Source organism: Eumetopias jubatus, unplaced genomic scaffold (genome assembly GCF_037043125.1).
Source record: "Eumetopias jubatus isolate StellerSeaLion01/CBP00866 unplaced genomic scaffold, mEumJub1_p1.0 scaffold_9, whole genome shotgun sequence".
Lineage (NCBI taxonomy): Eukaryota > Metazoa > Chordata > Mammalia > Carnivora > Otariidae > Eumetopias > Eumetopias jubatus.
In genome coordinates this window covers 87,530,378-87,550,704 of record NW_028274815.1, presented here as the reverse complement: position 1 = coordinate 87,550,704, position 20,327 = coordinate 87,530,378, and the positions used below count along the sequence as shown (strand labels likewise).

At 41.1% G+C, this 20,327-nt stretch overlaps 1 protein-coding gene across 11 annotated transcripts in view; it reads right to left on the bottom strand.

Moving 5' to 3' along the window:
* Window positions 1-20,327, bottom strand: part of LIMS1 (LIM zinc finger domain containing 1) — a 152,206-nt gene that overhangs the window by 15,285 nt on the left and 116,594 nt on the right. For 8 of the 11 annotated variants that reach the window (XM_028091268.2, XM_028091269.2, XM_028091271.2 and 5 more), the window contains one exon: window positions 9,246-9,405. In XM_028091268.2, the coding sequence (XP_027947069.1) occupies window positions 9,246-9,405 (160 nt within the window). Of the gene's footprint in view, window positions 1-9,245; window positions 9,406-13,631; window positions 13,814-20,327 lie in introns of those variants that run through there. The other 3 variants (XM_028091264.1, XM_028091263.2, XM_088026664.1) reach the window with 1 other exon arrangement.

Below are 20,327 nucleotides of genomic sequence, written 5' to 3'. Positions count from 1 at the left end.
TAACATACATTAAGCCAAGCTTCATTCTTAACAAGAAAATGCCTTATGGGTTTGAGGACCTGTGGCTAATGTCTTTTGACTGGTGTCCTGGAGCAATTAATCATAGAAAGATTTGAGATTCCTTTCTCTTGTGAAGTGGGAGCAGTGCTACTGTGGATACAAATATATTATCAGACAAATCAACTTTTGGACGACGAATTCAGAAATTTAGTTCCCTGAAACCAAAATACAAGGATCCAGAAACGGATTCCCTTGAAATCGTTCATACTGCAAACCCCTTGCATACTCTGGGTGTGCTTACTCCATATAAGGACTAATGCAAGAGATAATTTCTTTTGCTAGAACGAGCTGCCTCTTTTTCACAGTGTGTAGAAATGCTCAAACACAGTTATGGCTTGATTTCCAAGGCTAGGAGAAAGGCCAGAAGTTGATCCAAAGTGAAACTCTGGGATGAAAATGAAGAAAAATCAGAAATCATAAATTTGAAAAATCAAACTTTCAGAAATACTGCCTTTCTAGGTAACCGCATGTTATAACCCAAAACGGGTTTAAAATACCATCAGCCTATAAGAAATATTAATGCTCCAGACAGTGTTAAAACAGAATGTCCAAGAACCCTGGTTGTTGCCACCTGCAAGGAACAGGGATTGTTCAGTATGGGGGAGGATGAACTCCAACCAAAAATAGCTCTGCTTTGAAGTGTTTTAAGTTTTGAGTTGTGTGAAGATTCTCTTTGCAGGGGGGAGGAGGTAGGGAGAAATTCTGCTGCTTTAAAGAAAGCTCAGAATTAGAAACTTAGCCGACAGTCTCATTTCAAGGCAAGTGCAAACGTTAACGATCTTCACTTGGTGACTTGTACTGGTTTGTTGTAAACTGCTTTGAAGTGAGTGGGTCAGCAGATACGCACCTCCCCTAGTTGGAAAGTTTCCTCCCAAACAGACCTCCCTTCTCAGAGTTCAGCCTTCCTGAGTAATCAGGATTCTGTATAAGAGGAAATGAGTGAAGAAATCTCTTTGTAAACCCTCTTTCCACTAAATCACTCATCATAAATTGGTCTTTCCTGTTATGCATTCTGTGACAGGGAAAAAAGGACACATTTGGGAAATTCAAACTAAAGAGAAAGAAAGAAATCTGAAGTATTAACAAAGAACCTATCCTGTATTATGCCAAACTGAAAAAGGCTTCACACCACGTTCATAGTCCTTGGTTCAGTGCATCGTGATTTGTAATGTTTCTGGAATTACATCTCTCTTTAACTGTCAGTTACATTTTACTTTCAAAAGTATCTTCTTAGGGGAAATATAAGATAATCTTTTTACTGGAGATACTCCAAGATATCACAAAGTTAGATTTAGGAACCATTACAGTGGCTATATATAGTCGGTAACGTTAGGGCCTCTAGTCTGAATAGTTAATACCCCCACCTCCTGAAATGACATTTAAACAGCCTTCTCATGCCACCAATGACTTGGTCATTTTACAAATATTTCTTCATATGTATTGGAAGATGATTGGAGATAGATTGGTAACTCATGAAAACCAGCACTGATGGAAACAGATTTCCCTTCGAAGCCACAATGCCAAATTCAAAGATCACTAATCATATACTCATACATTTATCCAACCTCTCTAAATTTTCCTGATCTGAAAGTGAGGAAAAGTACCATGGAAGCCATCCTCAAGTCCTACCCAGATCACTGTGAAAACTGTATTCACTCCCAGGACTAGGGCACAGTGTGGCCTACACAGTCCACCACACATTGCATTTATAAGTTTTCCACAACTATTTCCTGAATGAACAAAAAAGCAGTGATGGCCATATACAAGACAGCATTATCTCTCAGACTGATAAAACATCAGTCCTAGGAAACCACTTCAGTTTTGGTGAGAGTCAGGGCATCTTTGTGCAGGTGAGCAGGCATGAGATAAAATCTCCACTAGTTAACTGTGGGCAAGGCCTCTGAGCCTCATCAGGGCCACATGTAAGTTAGGAATAAAAATACCTAATTCACAGGGTTCATGTGAGAATCAAAGGAATGAAGAACAACAACAAGAACAGTCTGTAAAACACCTAGTACAGTGCCTGGCTCATAACAGAGGTTTAGTTATTTCGGAAATAAAAATATTAATGTAAAACTCAAGTCTTCTAAAATTAGCACATATAGGGCATTAATTCACACATAAAGTACTACATTCCAGGCAAGGTGAAGGACTGTGAAGAACACGAACTAGGTAACCCTACCCTCGAGAGACTCACATGAAACCAGAAACAGCACCTCAATGCTTGGTGGTGCTGGTGGTGAAAAGCAACACCACCATGACTGTTTTAGTGTGTTCCTTGTTTTTATTAGTACCCTGAGCACTACCTTCTGATACAGACACAATTAAAAGACAAATCATTTTTAGAATCACTAATGTTTAAAAGGTGTTTAAAATTAAAATGCAGAAGTAGGGTATTTGAAAAAAGAAAAACAAATTTCAGTTTGTGGAACCAGTTCGAATCACCACACAGATAGTGCATCTTGCCTTCTGCTAAACGAGGAGGACACTTTCATCATGATGACTATCCAAGAATGGTGTACTTATCTTTCCTTGTGCCAATTTAAGCCAGAAAAATAGGCTTTCTTAAGGGTCTTTCTTAAGTGAAATCTGTCTGGAAATACTTTCTAATTAAATTTATGGTACTTAACTCTAAGTGCAGTCAAATTCTTAGAAACAGAAAAAGGGTTTTGTTTTATGAGGCTATTGTCTAAACAACCTGGGGAACATGCCCACTTAGAATGGACTTACTATTACCATAGTGAAGCTCATAACCTATTCAAAGGGATGCCCTCATTCTGTGTAGTGGTTCTCAACTGAGGGTTATTTTTATTTTTATTTTTAAAGATTTTATCTGTCTGAAAGAGAGAGTACGTGCACAAGCAGGGGGAGCAGAGGCAGAGGGAGAAGCAGGCTCCCCACTGAGCAAGGAGCCTGACATGGGACTTGATTCCGGGGCCCTGGGACCACGCATGACCTGAGCCGAAGGCAGACGCTTAACCTACTGAGCCACCCAGGCGTCCCTCAACTGGGGTGATTTAGCTCCCCAAGGGATATCTGGCAATGTATAGAGATACCTTTGGTTGTCAAAACTGGGGATCTAGTGGGTAGAGTGGTAGAAATATTACTAAACAGCCTACAATGCACAGGAGTGCCTCCAAAACAAAGAATTATCGAGTTCAAAATGTCAACAGTGCTGAGGATGAGGAACCCTGGTTTAGTGTGTGCAAGCATTACTTATCAGAGCAGTACCCACTGGGAAGTGGTACTAGGGAGTGAACTAATTTACTAGGTACTGTACATGTACAGTACCTTGGTTCAAACTCACAACCCTTTGAGACCCGTGTGATCATCCCCTTGTTAGAGAAAACTGAAATTCAAAAATACTAAATAACTTGAACCAAAGCCAGTAGAGCTGGGATTCAATCCAAGGCTGTAAAAGACCCTAAAATCTGTCCTGCTTCTTCTGTATCCACCACCTCTCTTAGGCAGACCAATAGAGAATATAACCTAGAATTCTTAAATTATCTTGTGGGTTTCTCTAAGAACTTAAAAATCATGATTGAAAGATCCCCTGGCTTCTCTGCCAACACACAATCTGAACTTGAGAACTGGCCATCTGAACACAGATGAAGAGGTAATTCTACTGAATGTGGAACAGTAACATTAAAGCCTTGAACTACTGGGTTCCTTTTTGACCATGTACCAATAAAGTGAATCTATCCTCTGTTTCCACTGCACAAATCTGAGAAAAATGCTGAGGTCCTGAAACATTCTAATTATGGATACATGCTTCCTAAAAAAGAATGAATAAACAACACTCCTGGAAAATCTTATGGAAGTTAGACCAATCGAGGCTCTTTGGTCACCTCCAATCTGCGACAGTTCCTCAGTCCTGCCCTGTCTTACATGACATTGACAATTTTGAAGGGTACCGGTCAGCTATTTTTTAATCATCTTGGGTTTGTCTCATGATTAGACTGAGGTCATAGATTTGGGGCAAGGTAAAGTACCATGGAGGTAATAATGTGCTCTATTTCTTGCATCTTATTGGGGAGTACATGAGCCCAATATTATTGACTTCTTACTGGTCAAGTTAACCTTGTTCACTTGGTTAAGATGGTGTCTGCCAGGTTTTGCCACTGCAAAGTTACTGCTTTACTCATTTCTATATCCCTGTTAGAAGTGAATCATTAAGTCCAGCCCATATGCAGAGAATTGTGCTCTTTCTTTTCCTTTTAATGAATGCTCTTGGAGACAGTTTAAAGTCATTTGAATCATTTAAACAAACTGGGGGGAGGGGAGCTTTTAATTCAAGAAATAGCGCTCCAAGTACCAGAAGTGATTATATTAAAATCCAACTAGATACAACATGTCACTCAAAAACAGAACATTTTGGTAAGGCCAGTATCCCAAAAATCATCTCTTAACTATGACCCTTTCATTGTACCTCCCCTACAAAAACCACAAAAATTAAAAGTAACTTCATTTAGTGTTCTATGTCTGCAAATTACTTCCAAATAATTTGGCAGAAAATGGGTGTGGTGGGTGTGTGTGTGAGATGCATAAGCGTGCATGATATTCATTGTACTATTCTTTCAACTTTTCTGTAGGTTTTGAATCAAAAGTAAGTTTATTCAACAACACCACATTGACCTGAACTAACATCTCAAGTCAGCGGTCCACATATGGTACTGAAAACATAGCATGGCTCAGGCATTTACTCAGGGTTCTATCCAAAACTGAAATCTCCTCTGCTTCTACTTAAGAATACATTTCTTTCATCCACCACTCTGGACAATAAACCTTGGACAATGTTCATGAGATGAACAACAGGTAAATGAGTAAAGCGTACCAAGATTTCGAAGTATAGCCTGCAAATGTTTATGTTAGAAAATGTTTGCCCTGGTTCCTAGTGGGTATAGTAGCATTTTATCTTGCCATCTATATTATCCAAGTACTGTATATACATCACTGTATTTATTAAGCACCTAGTAGTCATCAAATACTGTATAACAAGTGATAGAGATACCAATTAATGAGGACAGTCCTGACACCAAGGTATTTAAAGTTAGAGGGGAAGAAGATAAGCATATAAACTTGTGAAATGCTCTCCATACTAAAGGTATAAACAAAGTGCTGTGTGTACTAGAGAAGATAACGGAAATGAGACAGATGGGAGTGGCCTGAAAACACGACTCATGTGGTTCTGTAATAAGAACACGCCGGGGAAAGCAGTCATTGACGACAGAAGCTACGGAGCCCAAGAATCATTGAGCCCGACCTTTTATTCTTCAGGGTTGATGTATTCCAGTCTAATGGCAAACTTTAAGTTCACTAGCTGAACCACATGATCTGGTGGGATTGAAGTTCACCTTGAGAGAGGAGCCCATGCAGGTAATAATCCTGGTTCCTGCTAACTCACTCTTAAGAGGAGCTGCAGATGAGCCAGAAATAGCTGAGCTCAATCAGCTCACCTCCAGACAAACATCCTTGTGAGTGGGTAGGAAACAGTAGTGTAATGCTAAACTCGCCTTTGGGGCCAAAGGGAGGAGCATCCTGGCCATCTGACCCAAAATATCAGAAGTTCCACAGTAAAAGTGAATCCCATTTTCTTTCTTTCTTTTTTTTTTTTAAGATTTTTATTTATTTATTAGAGAGAGACAGGGAGCACAAGTAGGGGGAGCAGCAGGGGCAGAGGGAGAAGCAGGCTCCCCGCTGGTCAGGGAGCCCGATGCAGGGCTCGATCCCAGGACCCTGGGATCATGACCTGAGCAAAGGCAGACATTTAACGGACTGAGCCACCTAGGCGCCCTGAATCCCATTTTCAAGGGGAAGTGAGTGCAGAAAACCCACCTCTAAGCCTTCAGAACTAATCCTATGGAGAAAAGAGTAGATACTGTAGAAATAAGGGAAGGATGATGTTTTAATCATAAGACAAAAGCAATATCAAAGCTGTAGAGTGGAAAGTCCCGGACACATTTGCTGTTATTTTTTTAAAAAAGATTTTATTTCTTTATTTGAGAGCGAGCGAGTGAGCACGGGGAGGAGCAGAGGAAGAGGGACAAGCAGACTCCATGCTCAGCATGGAGCCCGACACGAGCCTGATCTCAGGATGCTGAGATCATGACCTAGGTCGAAATCAACTGTCGGTTGTTTAACCAACTGAGCGTCCCAGGTGCCCCACATTTGCTTTTATTACATACAGCAAGACTGGAGTACATACGTTGTATCTCAAATGGAAAGCAAGCCAGGTAAATTTTTGGGCTTCCTTTCCAATAACTGAGAATACGTATTATTTCTTGGAAGATTTGGATAGCTTTTTCTCAGTATCATTCAACCAAAAGGAAAAGCCAGATTTTCCACATGTAGGTTTACAAATCCCTGGCCTTGGGAAAGGGGTTTTAATTGTAAGTGTAGCTAAAATAGCAATCTTCCTCAGGACCCAAGGGACCTTAAGCTGGGCAATAGCCCATTAATAGACCAGTTCTGGGTATTCGTAACATTCTGGAATAATAACAGACCCAGGGAGCATATGTTTTTTTAAAAAGATTCTATTTATTTATTTGTCAGAGAGAGAGAGAGAACGCACAAGCAGCACACAGAGGGAGAAGCAGACTTCCCATCAAACAGGGAGCCCGATGCGGGACTCGATCCAAGATCATGACCTGAGCTAAAGGCAGATGTCCAACCAACTAAGCCACCCAGGCATCCCCCAGGGAGCATATTTATAGTCCAGAAGTAAAAAGGAGTGAGCGGTGGGCAGGAGGACAAGTGTGAGTCATGCTTTATTCTGTCCTACTGGAAGCTCTCACAGAGCCTTCCCTCTGACTAAGCACAAGTGGCCTGGCAGCTGAAAGCGTGCAGATGCAGAACCAGGTGATCGTGCTTGACAACATTATTACTTCCAAAGTGCCAGGCAAACGGACCATATAATATGGAATTAATGTTTGGAGAAACTGACCCGGCCTTTCTCTTTTGGGTCCTTCTCTTGCTCTTCCGGACTCTCTCCTAAGGCTTCTGCCATAACTACCCACTTCAATAAAAATATCTTAGATTTGAAAAGAATATGCAAGGGAAAGAATACCATATTGGGCATTAGGAGACCAAACTAGGCTCTAATCCCATTCATGTCACAGATCTGCTGTGTTATAGGGACATTTCAACCTCTTTGGGCCTCGAGGGGGAGAAAAAGTAGGGGTAGGTTGGGATTGGCAGAGTATGTAGACTCATGTTTCCTCAGGAGGCAGACTCCTGATGCTCTTAAGTGACCTCCTGCCTTGCCACAGTCCTGGCACGCCTCCACCGTGCTGACCTGAGAACCCGAATGGTTTCATCAAGGACCCACGGAAGCAGGGCTTTGTCCTCTACTCCAGTTGAGGACCATCCTCCATTCTGCCCCCACTCCCTTTCTCTCCCTGCTGCCCAGATCCCTAGGGATTTCCTTTTCTTCTTCCGGAATCTAGCTGCCACCCTCCTCATTACCACAGGCAGCCTCCCACACAGCCTCCGGGGGCACCGTGATGTCAAGCAGCACAGCCCCTGCTCCAGCTGCCTCCCCGTCTTCCCTCCTACTGTGACTCTCCTATCACTTGCTATTCCCAGCCCAAAGCCATTACCTTTGACAGAAAAAGAGATTCCCACTGCCCAGGGAAAGGGTTAGGAAGAAATGAAAGAAAAGAGAATAAGAGTTCCTGTTCCTATTGCTAGGGTTTTTATTGTGAGGAATGCGGTTTCTAGGATATAGCAGGAGCTCAAAAATGTGTTCTGGTGAATAAAACAGTGGTCCCTAATCAAATCTCTTAAAGCTATTCTCAGAGTTATGTTACTATATACAGGGCAGTTCTGTTTGTTCTGTGTGTATGATGGACTAAATAGCTTTTCTGCAGGCTGGCCTGGAAACCTCCCTCTCAGGAGGCATTGTTTCTGTGGGAAACTGCGGTCTGAGTGGCAAACAATTGACTTACTAATGACCATTAGAAACTACCTTTCCTTCCTTAGGAATGGCTTTTAAAACAGGGAAATTAAAAAATGTGGTAGGCAAAGAAGAAATCAAAGAGCAGCCATCTCTGGCTATAACATAATTCGATGTACACACATTATCATAGACACACATATGAGTAACACACATACAGATATGTAGAAATTGATAAAAATACACTATATAATTGGACACACACACACTACTTATCTTCATTAACAGCATGGGTTCAGCCTCCACAGACTAGTCCCAAAAGCCGACATATTCTGTGAGAAGGGGGTTTCAGTGATCATAAGAAATACAAAGGATGTGTAGACACCACAGGGTAACGCAGGAGAATCAAGAACAAGAAATTGGAGGACACCTGGCTGGCTCAGTTGGTGGAGCATGTGACTCTTGATCTTGGGGTTGTGAGTCTGAGCCCCACACTGGGTAAGGAGATTACATAACAAAAATAAAATCTTAAAAAAAAAAGACAGAAAAAGAATTTGGAAAAGAAGATATATAAAAGAGCTTAATATGGACAGGATATCCCTCCAAAGTATCTGAACAAGATCCTCCTTAGAAAATAAATGCATGGAAGCTCCCACTCATTGCACGAAAGGTAGGTAACTGATACTTGGCATTAGAGAGGATATTTCATGGTGCTCTGAGTCGGGGAAAGAGACAGAGGCAGGAATCAGTAAGGCATGTGTACAGGGCAAGCAAGTGGGGACCTGAGTGGAAAAGCCAGAAAGCCTGTGGCTAACATTTATGAAAGGACTCTGTCTGCTGAGCTGAAGTGCACAGGTCTGACAGGTCAAGTAACAAGGTACCAAGGGTTCTTTTTTTTTTTTTAAAGATTTTATTTATTTATTTGACAGAGACACAGCGAGAGAGGGAACACAAGCAGGGGGAGTGGGAGAGGGAGAAGCAGGCTTCCCGTGGAGCAGGGAGCCCAATGCGGGGCTCGATCCCAGGACCCTGGGACCATGACCTGAGCTGAAGGCAGACACTTAGCGACTGAGCCACGCAGGCGCCCTGGTATTAAGGGTTCAGAAACAGGACGGTGAAATGAACAATACCAGTGTGGGGCGGGGTCTGGAAGGGCATTCTGCACATAAACCATCACTGACCTGACGGGTACCAAAGACCAGGCACGTCAATACAATCTTCATACTGAAATTCAAAACAAAGAAGGATGCCTCAAAACGGTGCCCCCGTGCTTCTGTCCAGGCTGACTCACCTCATAGAAGAGCCCCTCTGGGAACTGCTGGAAGCACTGAGCACACACAAAGCACTGCTCGTGGTACAGCTCCCCGTTACTGTTCACTATCTTCTCGGCGGGCGCAAAGCCCCCCTTGCAGCGCTCACAGGTGGCGTTGGCCAGGGCATTGGCCATGTTGCTGTAACACATAAAGCACAGGAAGTCACAGACTGTCTACCTTTTCTTAGACTTAAGACCAAACGACACGAAGAACTGAGGAGAAAATTCTATCTGATCACAAAAATCATACTGTAGCCCTAAAGCCCAATTTCTTGTGTCTTAAGAACTCAAACTGCTCCCATCTCTTTGCCCTTGCATCTCAGGTGCTGAAAGGGCCTCCTGCTTGGAATCTGTTTTTAACATTTCTTTTTTTTTTAAAGATTTTATTTATTTATTTATTTGAGAGAGAGAGAATGAGAGAGAGAGCACATGACAGGGGGGAGGGTCAGAGAGAGAAGCAGACTCCCTGCCGAGCAGGGAGCCCGATGATCATGACCTGAGCCGAAGGCAGTCGCTTAACCAACTGAGCCACCCAGGCGCCCTTCTTTAACATTTCTGACATTCCTCTTGCTAAATATCCTATAAGTGAGTGCCCACTACCTGTGAGGAACTAGGCATAGAGACAGAAGTTCAAGAGCTGCCCTCCAGGAGCTTGAGGTTACAGCTTAATAAGCTTAATTAAAATATCCACAGGTCACCATCTCAAAGCCCATTTCTCTTCCTTCTGAGAACAGAATCTAAACTGCATGTCAACTGAACACCATGTCCCGACACAGGTTATCCCTTTGGTTAGATCCTGCTGAAGGCAACTGCTGCAAGTAGCTCCTAAAACCTGCCAGAATGCCTTAGTCCTGTAATCTCATTGTTAAGACAAGCATTGAGCACCAACATTATAAGCTGTATCTTAATCAGAGGATTGTACATTGTGAAAATCATTTTATAGATATGACACGGGGAAGTTCAGGGAGTTGGAGTGACCAGCCCAACATCACAAACCTCAGTAGTTAATGGAAGACATTGGAGCAGAATCCAGAGTCCCTGTTCATAAAATCACAACCAGATCACAGTATCAATTTCAAACACCCAAGAAGACATGCTAGGGACACCTATCACCTATCAAATGACCACCGATGAACCCAATGACCTGGTCTTTCCCTGCCGTCATTCCACTATACCCTGAAACATACAGGAGGCACTCAATAAATGGACCCACATCCTAACTAACCACTGTGTAGTTTGCAAGAAGAAAAGCATATACTCAGATAATTAGTTAGCTCTAACAAGCCCTGGTTTCACATAAAACTGCTTTGTTCTAAAAGGCCTTGAAGTGGGGAGGGTCCCCTAACCAGAGCAGTCATTGGCCAAGCCGTCCTTCACAATTTGGCAAGTTTATTTTCAGATGCCCACTCAGAGCACAAGTTCTACCTGTGTGTCTAGTTGCCTGGTGCAACCTGTAACCACCTACTAGATATTGAGTCAATCGACCTTGTAAAGTTACCGCCAACATTCTCTAGAATCAACCACCCTGTGAGGCAGGTGAGGAGCCTTCATTTTACAGACAGATTAATTGCCTTGTCTCCATCCCACCCCAATGGAAGACAATTTTGCCTTCTTGCCCTAAATGTTTCAAAGAACAGTATTCCTATTTTGTAGCCTTGCCATAACTAACCCCACGTAGAAGTACCACGTTCATAACCACATACCAAATCACAACTCAACTTTACTTAATAGGCTTAAATATAGAATTAAAACATCACAAAAAAAGGGAAAAAAGGGAAGAGAGGCAGCCTCATTGCTTGGCAAAACTAGCCTAAGTCTCATATTAAATTTTCTACTTTGTCATTTCAAAATTACTGTAGGTTATGGAGAAAAATGCATCACATTCCCTTCTTCATTTGGCTTTGCCATAAGCCAGATGAACCGTAGCAGTTTTAGCAAAGCTCTTGGAAAGGCTTGTGCTTCCCCTTTCTCCTGACCAAAACCCACAGGTGTTTCTAGTTGAAGTATGGTAAAATTGCCCCAGTAATTCCTAATTTCTCTTGGAGGATAAAATAAGAAAACGTATATAACTTTGGAAGCCAGAAGATGCTACTCAAATATAAAGCATTATTAATTTTGAACCCTCTCAAAAGATTCACCAGATGCTTATAATTTTAATAGAACTCCCAAAAGGCAGGAAGAGAAGAACATTCTGGAATGTCTAGATTCATTATCTAGATCAAGTGGTTCTCAAAGTATAGGGGCCACCGTGAACCTTTTAGGGGTTCAAAAGTTCCTCCCTTTTCCAACTACATCTCTGTGGGAGGCATATTTTCTTTATATACATTATCTAAAGCAACATATTGCACTAGGATAAATGCAGAAGCAGAACTGAGAAACTGTCTTATTTAGACAGTCACTAATGAGATTTGCAAAAATGTAATTCAATGCCACTTTTTCCACCAAGCTTTTGTCATTTTGGAAATAGTTATTTTTCATAAAAATTCATTAATATTAATACTTACTAATATTAACATGTAATGAGTTTATTGTTATTTTAAATCAATGCATATTTAATTTTGCTCTCAGTGTTTATTTTCTAAGACAGTAAATACTGATAAGCAAAAGCTCTTTGGGGACTTCAGTAATTTTTAAGAGTGCAAAGCGGTCCTAAGATCAAAAGCATTTATCACCTGCTTCCTACTCATTATACTAAACACTGGTTATATTCAAATTTAAATACTCAAATAGTTAGAAAATAGGCAGACACATTATAAAAACATATAGTTTCCCAACACACAGGAAAAATAAGCTAGCTTTAGAAATAATGTAATGCATATTTTTGAAGAAGTATTCCTTTTAATAACAAGCAGGATAAGAAAAGAAACTACATTAGAGGAAACTTTCAGAAAGAACCCCTAATAATCTCACCAACCTACTTAATTGTTTACATTTCCTTTTCCTCTCTTGTCTTTGACCCTCTGGCACTGTGAATTTTTTTAATGGACTGTTTTTTAGAGCAGTTTTAGGTTTACAGCGAAACAGAGAAAGGCAGAGTTCCTCTTCACCCCCACATGCAAGCCTCCCCTGCTACCATCATCCTCCACCAGAGACGTACTTGGTTACAACTAATGAACCCACAGTGACCTGTGTATTTTTTTACAGTTGTTTTTTATATTTAACACTACCTATGATAGAAATTACATCTTAAAAGTAATGAATGATAGTTTTAACTGTCATCCGGCTAGTTATAATTAGTTGGCTAATTTTTCAAAAAAGGATTTTTGCTAAGAAGTGGTGTTGATGACAAAGAATATATATGTTGGGAAATACGTATGCAAAAGCCTTTAATACAGAATCTTCACATTTGGCCAGTCGTAACTGATTTACCTGACCCACTTCCACAAATCAACCACACACAGAAAACTTGGTATCATTGAGCTTTTTGTTTTTCAAGTGCCTCATTGATGAAAGTATGTGAAACAAACTTTCTGGCATCAAAATGAAAAAATGTGTAAATCCAAAAAGCATCTTGAGAGTCCACAAAGCATTCCGGCTACAGTATAATTATAATTGCCCAATTACACTTAAACAGAACTCGTTATAAGTTGTGAAAATAAATGACATCTGTTACAATACCACACAGAATGGATTAATGGAAATAGAGAATCAGGTCAGTTAAATTCTCCTTAACTCTTAATTGACAAACTGGGTATTTGCAATAATTCCAAGCTTACGACTTTGCAGGAGGTCAACAATCTTAAATGAGTTGGTCTAAATACTACTCTGCACTACTTTAACTGTTTGCTAAAACCCATTTAATAACATGAATTAGACATTTTAGACCTAACAGCATATATATATATAAATATATGTATATTTGCTAGTTACACAGCATCCTTATTTATTCATTCAATCCCCTCAAGACAGTATTAAGAAACCCAGTTAGCCTACTTCAAACTGCTATTAAACCTAACAAAAATGTGTATCTTTATCAACAGTCTGTAATTCAGTTTTTACTGCTTCCCTCAACCAACCCCTCATCTGTGGGAAGTTTTAGAGCATGCAATTTTTCTGTTATAAATCCTGACAGCAAAAACTCTAAACCTCCCTCTTGGACTACATAATGAAAACGTACTATTGTCAGGAACCTATTGAACATAAAGACATTACTACTATTACTGTAAAGGTAGTATTTTCTTTCACTTCTGCATTTCATCTGGTGTATTCCTGCCTGCTGGAATGTGCCCCCCTCCCCCTCCATCACCCTGGAATGCCCCTCTTGAAAGTCGAGGAAATAAAACCATCAATGGCTAATGAACTCAAAGCCCAAGAAGGCTAGATCTGGAAGACAGAAGCACCTCTTCCAGGAGAGGAGACACTTACAATTTCGCATAAAAGTCACAAAACTCCTTGTAGACCTTTACGTCACTGTGCCTGCGCTGCAGTTTGGACACAGCCCTCTCGTCTTCACTGCCATTAGCCTGGTGGACACTGTTAAGGGCTGCCTGGGGGATTTCTTCATTCTCTGGGATAACATAGGGGCGCGCCCTGCCGGGGAACGCCATCCTCGGGTGCTTGACAGCTCTGAGCCCAGGGCAGAGAGCAGCAGGACAGGGGACAGAGAAACAATATCCAGGCCTCCCCCGCTTCCCTGCCAGGGTCACTCCCACTGTTCCCACACACGTCAGCCCTGCGTTTGCCAGGGTCGCTCCTGGCCCTTCATGTTAAGAGCTCTAGCAGCAAAGTAGTCACTTGGTGTGCCAGTCCTGACTTACTGAGGCATTTCTGGAAGCTCTAGAAAACATTCCCCAAAGCAGTGACACAGTCTTTGCCGGAGCAGCCTTCCTGGTAGACTGGGTCTGTAAACACTGCCACACGAATAGAGGATTGCTTGGCAGGGTCCAAGAGAAACAAACATCCACGTGCCCTGGGGAATCTGTCACCAAGCATCATCCACACGAACACTGTGCTTCTTGTAAAGCACCCCCAGATATTCTGTTTCTAACAAGCTCCCCCCTGAGGCTAATGCGGTTGGCATACTCTGGGGCATATCCTAATGCACAGGGCATGCTTGCCAGCTATGCCCCTGGCTGCCTTCCCCCAAGGGTCTGTGAGTCCCTGAGATTTGGAGCTACTTTTGACTTTTATTGATCCTAGCAGTTGGCACATAGCAAGAGTTGAATGATGTGTTCAATGAATGGACACAAGAGGAAATAGGAAAGGGTTGGAGTCTAGTTAGAAACCCCCAGCTGATCGTGGTCTTTATTATGCCAAGGATGCCCCTGGCATTCCTGCTGGAGTCAGTCCACACTGCTGTCATCTTGTAGCAGTGCCACAGATGAGGAGGGTGATTATGAAGGCCATGGGCAATATAGGGGCTCAGAACCTTTTTCCAAAAACAAATGAGTAAGTCAGAGGGATAAAAAGTACAGCACGGGGAATATCGTGACTGGTATTACAGTAACACTGTATGGTGACAAATGGTAGCCACGTTTGTAGTGAGCATAGCATAGGTTATATAGAGTTGTCAAATCACAAGGTTGTACACCTGAAACTAATATAACAGTGTCAACTATACTTTAATAAAAAAAAAATACACACACAACAAACCCAAAATACTTCTAAGCAAAAACTATAGAACCTCATGGATAAAATATAGTAGAGTAGTTATTAAATTGTATGCAAAAAAAATTTTGAAGATTTATTCATTTTAGAGAGCAAGCAAGAGAGAGAGCATGCATGCACGTGCACATGCACATGGGGGGAGGGGCTGAGGGAGAGACACTTCAAGCACTCTCCCTGCTGAGCACAGAGCCTGGAGTGGGGCTCCATCTCATGGCCCAGGAGATCATGACCTGAGCCGAAACCAAGAGTCAGACACTCAACCAACTGAAGCACCCAGGCTCTCCTAAAAATTTTTCTAATAAATAAAATAAAATAAGATAAAATAAAAAATAAAATAAAATAAAATAAAATAAAATCCATCTTGTATGGGTGTTTCCAGCAACTGATACATTTGTTCATGCCTAAGTAAAGAAGCTATCAGGCTCTATTTGTTTGTTTTCCTTATGATATTCTTACAGTTCTTAATCCATACTAGGTAGAGTGATTGCAAATCATGTTCATTCTCCTGCCAGAAACATCATTAGATGCAAAATATTCTGCCCACAGTGATGTAATACTACTTGGAGACACCAACCAGAGGGCAGATGCTGAAGGAGGTCCTGGAGACTTCCTTTTCCTTCAGTTCAAATAGTTTCCAGGGGATCTGGGGATACATTTTCTATGTTCTTTTAGCCTCACTTCACATGTCAGAAATGTAACCTCCAGGAAGGTAGGAACTTTGTCTTGTTCATGCCTGTACTCCAGCATCAGGAATACAGTCCACCACTTAGCAGGTGTGTGGTAATTATTTGTTGATGATTGAACCCAGATTAATAATCCATCTACTTGATCTAGGAAACCATGAAAACAGTGAAAGAGCAATTTAGCTACCAGTCTGCTAAGCATTTGGAGTCAGCAGATCTAAAAATATAAACTAATTATCTTAACTTCATAACAACTAGTCTTATTTCTACTAGACAGAAAAGCAGAACTATGAAAAAAGCTAACTGTGTATGAACAGATACAATGAAGACTCTTATCTGGCAAGGAATTAAAAATAATGTGAAAGATCTACAATCAAATTTTAACTTTTTATTTTGAAATAATTGTAGTCACAGGAAGTTACAAAGACTGTACAGAGAAGTCCTTCAGACCCTTCACATAGTTTCTTCAATGGTTACACCTTATGTAATTATAGTTCGATGTCAAAACCAGGAATCTGACACTGGAACAATGTGTGTATATACATTATGTGTATGTCATTTCATCACATGGGTAGATTCATGTAACCACTGCCCCCGATCAAGAGACAGCACTATTCCATCACCACAAAGATCTCTCTCATATTATCTCTGATTGTCACGCCCTCCTCCACACCTTGCCATCCTGTGATCTCTTGCAACCACTAACCTGTTTTTCATCCATGGAATTGTAATTTAGAGAATGTTACCGCTATGGACTGAATGTCTATGTCCCTCCAAAATTCCTATGTCGAAAGCCTAATCCCAAATCTGACGGTATCTAGAGGTAGGACTTTGGGAGGTAATTAAGTTGGATTAGGTCATGAGAGTGGCGCATTAATCCCTCATTATGGGATTAACATCCTCATAAGAAGAGGAAGAGACACAGATCATTCTCTGTCAGCCATGTGAGGATATAGCCAAAGGCGGCTGTCTACAAGCCAAAATGTGGATCCTCACCAGACACGGGATCTGCTGTACCTTGATCTTGAACTGCCCAGCCTCCAGAGCCTTGAGAAATAATTACTTGTTGTTTAAGCAAACTGACTAAGACAGCTACATGGAATCTTAAAGTATGTGTTCCTTTAAAGGCTGGCTTTTTGTATTCAGCATAATGCCCTCGAGATCCATCCAAGTTGTTAATATATATCAACAGTGTGTTCCTTTTTTATTGCTAAGTAGTATTTCATGGTAACCATTCACCCACTGAAGGGCATTTAAGTAGTTTCTAGTTTTGGGCCATTGCAAATAGAGCTGTGTATTGGTTCCTATGTGCATATAACTTTTAATATCTCTGGGATAAATGTCCAAGAGTGAAATTGCTGAGTTGTATGATAAATATATATTCAGTTTATTTAAGAAAGTGCCAAACAATTTTCTTAAGAGTGGTTATAGCATTTTACATTGCCACCAGTAATGTATGAGAGATTCAATTTCTCCACATCTTCACCAGCATTTGGTGCTACCATTATCTTTAATTTTAGCTGTTCCAATAGGTGTGAGGTCACAACTTTCACTATGTATATATATTAAGTTTATGTATATGTAGGTAAGTATAAAAAATAAATCAGAAATTTCAGTCGACCAGATAACTGTACTGACTAGAAGGGAAAAAGTAATACATATATTTGGGAAAAAAGTCAAACACTAAAGAGAGATATAAAATGAAAAATAAAATCTCTTAATAACGTATCTACACCTTCAACTAAGTTAGTTCCATGGTGTCCTTCTGCTAAATCAGATTAGTGCTGGAAATTTAGTAAAAATTCTCTTATCTCTTCAAATTATGCTATTTAAAAAATGCTGTGTTAAGGTGAAGCAGGTAGGAGACCTTCCATTTTTTCTGGTTTCCTCTACTTCCTGTTGGGACCATGTTAATGAGTGTGTGCTTGGCACACAGTACGTCCAAACAGAATTCTTCGATTGAAGTCACCTCAACAGGAGTCAGTTTTATGATTGAAGTTTATTTACGAAGTTAATATTTTTAAACTAATCAATCAGTGTGTCTATTATATGGATGTTGAGACAGATTTGTGGCTCTCTTTGTTTACAGTTTTGCCAGATCTCATTCTTTCCTCCTTTTCTTTCTTTTTTATCACCAAGGAATATCATAACTGGCAGCAGGGAGGGAGAAGGGAGGCTGAGGATCTAAAGAAAGAAAAGATGGGACAGGACAGAGCCCGATCATCTATCCCACATCTCCTTCCTATGAGCCACCCCCTCACCCCAGGAGCAAAAGACCCTGGCCAGTAGACTCTTGCAGAGAAATTCCCTGAACCTTATATATACCGAAACAACAAAGGCACAAGTGAGGGTTAAGGCCAACCAGGAAGGCTTAGCTCCTGCAATTGTGAATGAGCTCTGCTATTCAGGAGCTAGTGGCAATGGGCTGCCCTTCCTTGAGCAGCTTTTCCATTAAGGTTTATAGCTTCTTAAAAAGTAATTGCTCCCAATAGGGGCACCTGGGTGGCTTGGCCGGTTAAGTGTCCAACTCTTGATCTCAGCTCAGGTCTTGATCTCAGGGTTGTGAGTTCAAGCTCCACATTCGGCTCCACATTGGGCGTGGAGCCTACTTTAAAAAAAAAAGAAAAAAGTAACTACTCACATTATTCCACTGTTTGCTTATTTGCATTATTTTACATCATTTCTGAACATATGGAATTTTTATTATGAGCTCACAATGCAACAGGCCTAAGGGGTACCTGAGAAGTGCCTGCTGAATGAATAAACAAGTGAATACAAGTCACAGCCTGTTTCTAGGAGTATACAATGTACTTAGGGAAATAATATATGGATATACATTTTTTTCCCCATCATTCAAGCCTATGCAGATTTCTATTTCAGTGCCAGGTGCTGAGTGAAGAGGGCTGTCTGTTGTGTGTCCTAGTACCTGAGTAAAGGTCAGTAACCACATGGCTACTGCAAGGTTAGGTGGCACTATTTGCCCAAAAAACTGCATAGGGGCGTCGGTTGGTCAATCACTTCTTACCCAGGCACCATAGAAGAGAGCTAAAACAAATGTGTGGTTGTTTTTCCAAGAGGACATGGGGGGTCATTTCAGGCCAAATAAACACCACTGCTTAAGTTTTATATCCAGACAGTTTGCTACTTTCAAACCATTTTTGACACAATAATGTCACTCTAAGAAATGTAAACAATCCTTTTAGACTGTGACTGCAGCCATGAGAAAAATATTTATCTGAACACCTCTGATGAAAATTACTACTGCCACTATAGTGGCATCAAAATAGTCCTTGAAGTAGGGTAGGAGGCTGTTTTTATAAAATACTCCCCAAAGCCAGTTTTGTCTGAATAGTGGGCCTGTTAGGTGGCTTTTGCTGAAGAACTAGGGTTTCCCGAGGCCCATGATTCCTTAAGGGTTCTTCCCAAGAGGTTCTATAATCTGATCACCATGGTTGATTCGGGTCCTTGAGAGGCCCCACAGGACAGGCCTGAATCCCAAACATCCTTTAAATCCATCCACAGAAGACAGACTTGTATTTCGTAAACTCAACATTTTTTGATTATCTACTGTGTGCCAAACTCCACCACTCATTGAGCGACCTATTGTGCTGTGTCTTTGTCCATTTGGGCCGCTGTAACAAAATACCGCAGACTACAAATGGCAGAAATTTATTTCTTACAGTTATAGAGGCTCAAAGTTCAAGATCAAGGTGCCAGCATGCTTGGCTTCTGGTAAGAGCCCCCCTCCCCTCTTCCTGGCTCATACCCTCTCATTGTGTCCTTACATGGTAGACAGTGCTGGGAAGCTCTGTGGGACCTCTTTTTTAAGGGCACTAATCCCATTCATGAAGGCTCCACCCTCATGACCGAAGCACCTCCCAAAGGCCTCACCTCCCAATACCATCACCTTTGGGGGTTAGGACTTTGGTATATGAATTTTGGGAGGACACAAACATTCAGACCCCAGCAGGCAGGATCTGGGGACCTGGTGGACTGCATCTAACAGCCTGTTAGATGCTAAACCACACACAGCATATCTGATGCTAAGCTGGCCATTCCAGTGTCCTGTAAAGAATGCTGCAGGGCTTCAGATTCCACCAGTCCAGCTAACTCCATGATTTCAGCCAAAACAAATCCCACCCAACATATTACCTAGCCAAAGATAAATAACCTACTTAGAGATATCACACAAAAATATTGTAGCTATTTCCAGGAGTTCAAACACTTAAAGCCTGGATATAATCATGAGCATGGCCACCAAAATTAATAATCAACTTATTATAATAACTGGTATTTTAAAATTAAAATTCTCTCAAATAGCAACAACTGAACTATGTGTATCACTACCAAATAGTTCATCTATGTGGTTTTTAAAATCCAAGCTGAACATTTTGACCAACTGCTTCTAAAACACAGGACTCTCATGCAGAAAAAAAGGCAGTGCTATTATGTTTTATACCATTCCACAGACAGATGTTCATATGCGGATGGCTAAGCCAAGCACTTGGCAATAACAACTACTAGAATGTAGCTTCTCCAACTTCAATGAAAGGCTTCCATGAATACTTGGGGTATTCAAATTGTTGAGACAGCATGGTTAAATTAACATATGCAAAATGAATTTTCACTATGATGCCCTATGCTACTCAAATGGAAAATACAATCTGATTTCCCCCCTACTATTAAAAACACAACAATCATGACATGCAAGTAAAATAATGGAGCTGGAAAGTTCTTTCTCATTTCCCATTGACCAGGACAAATGCACTGT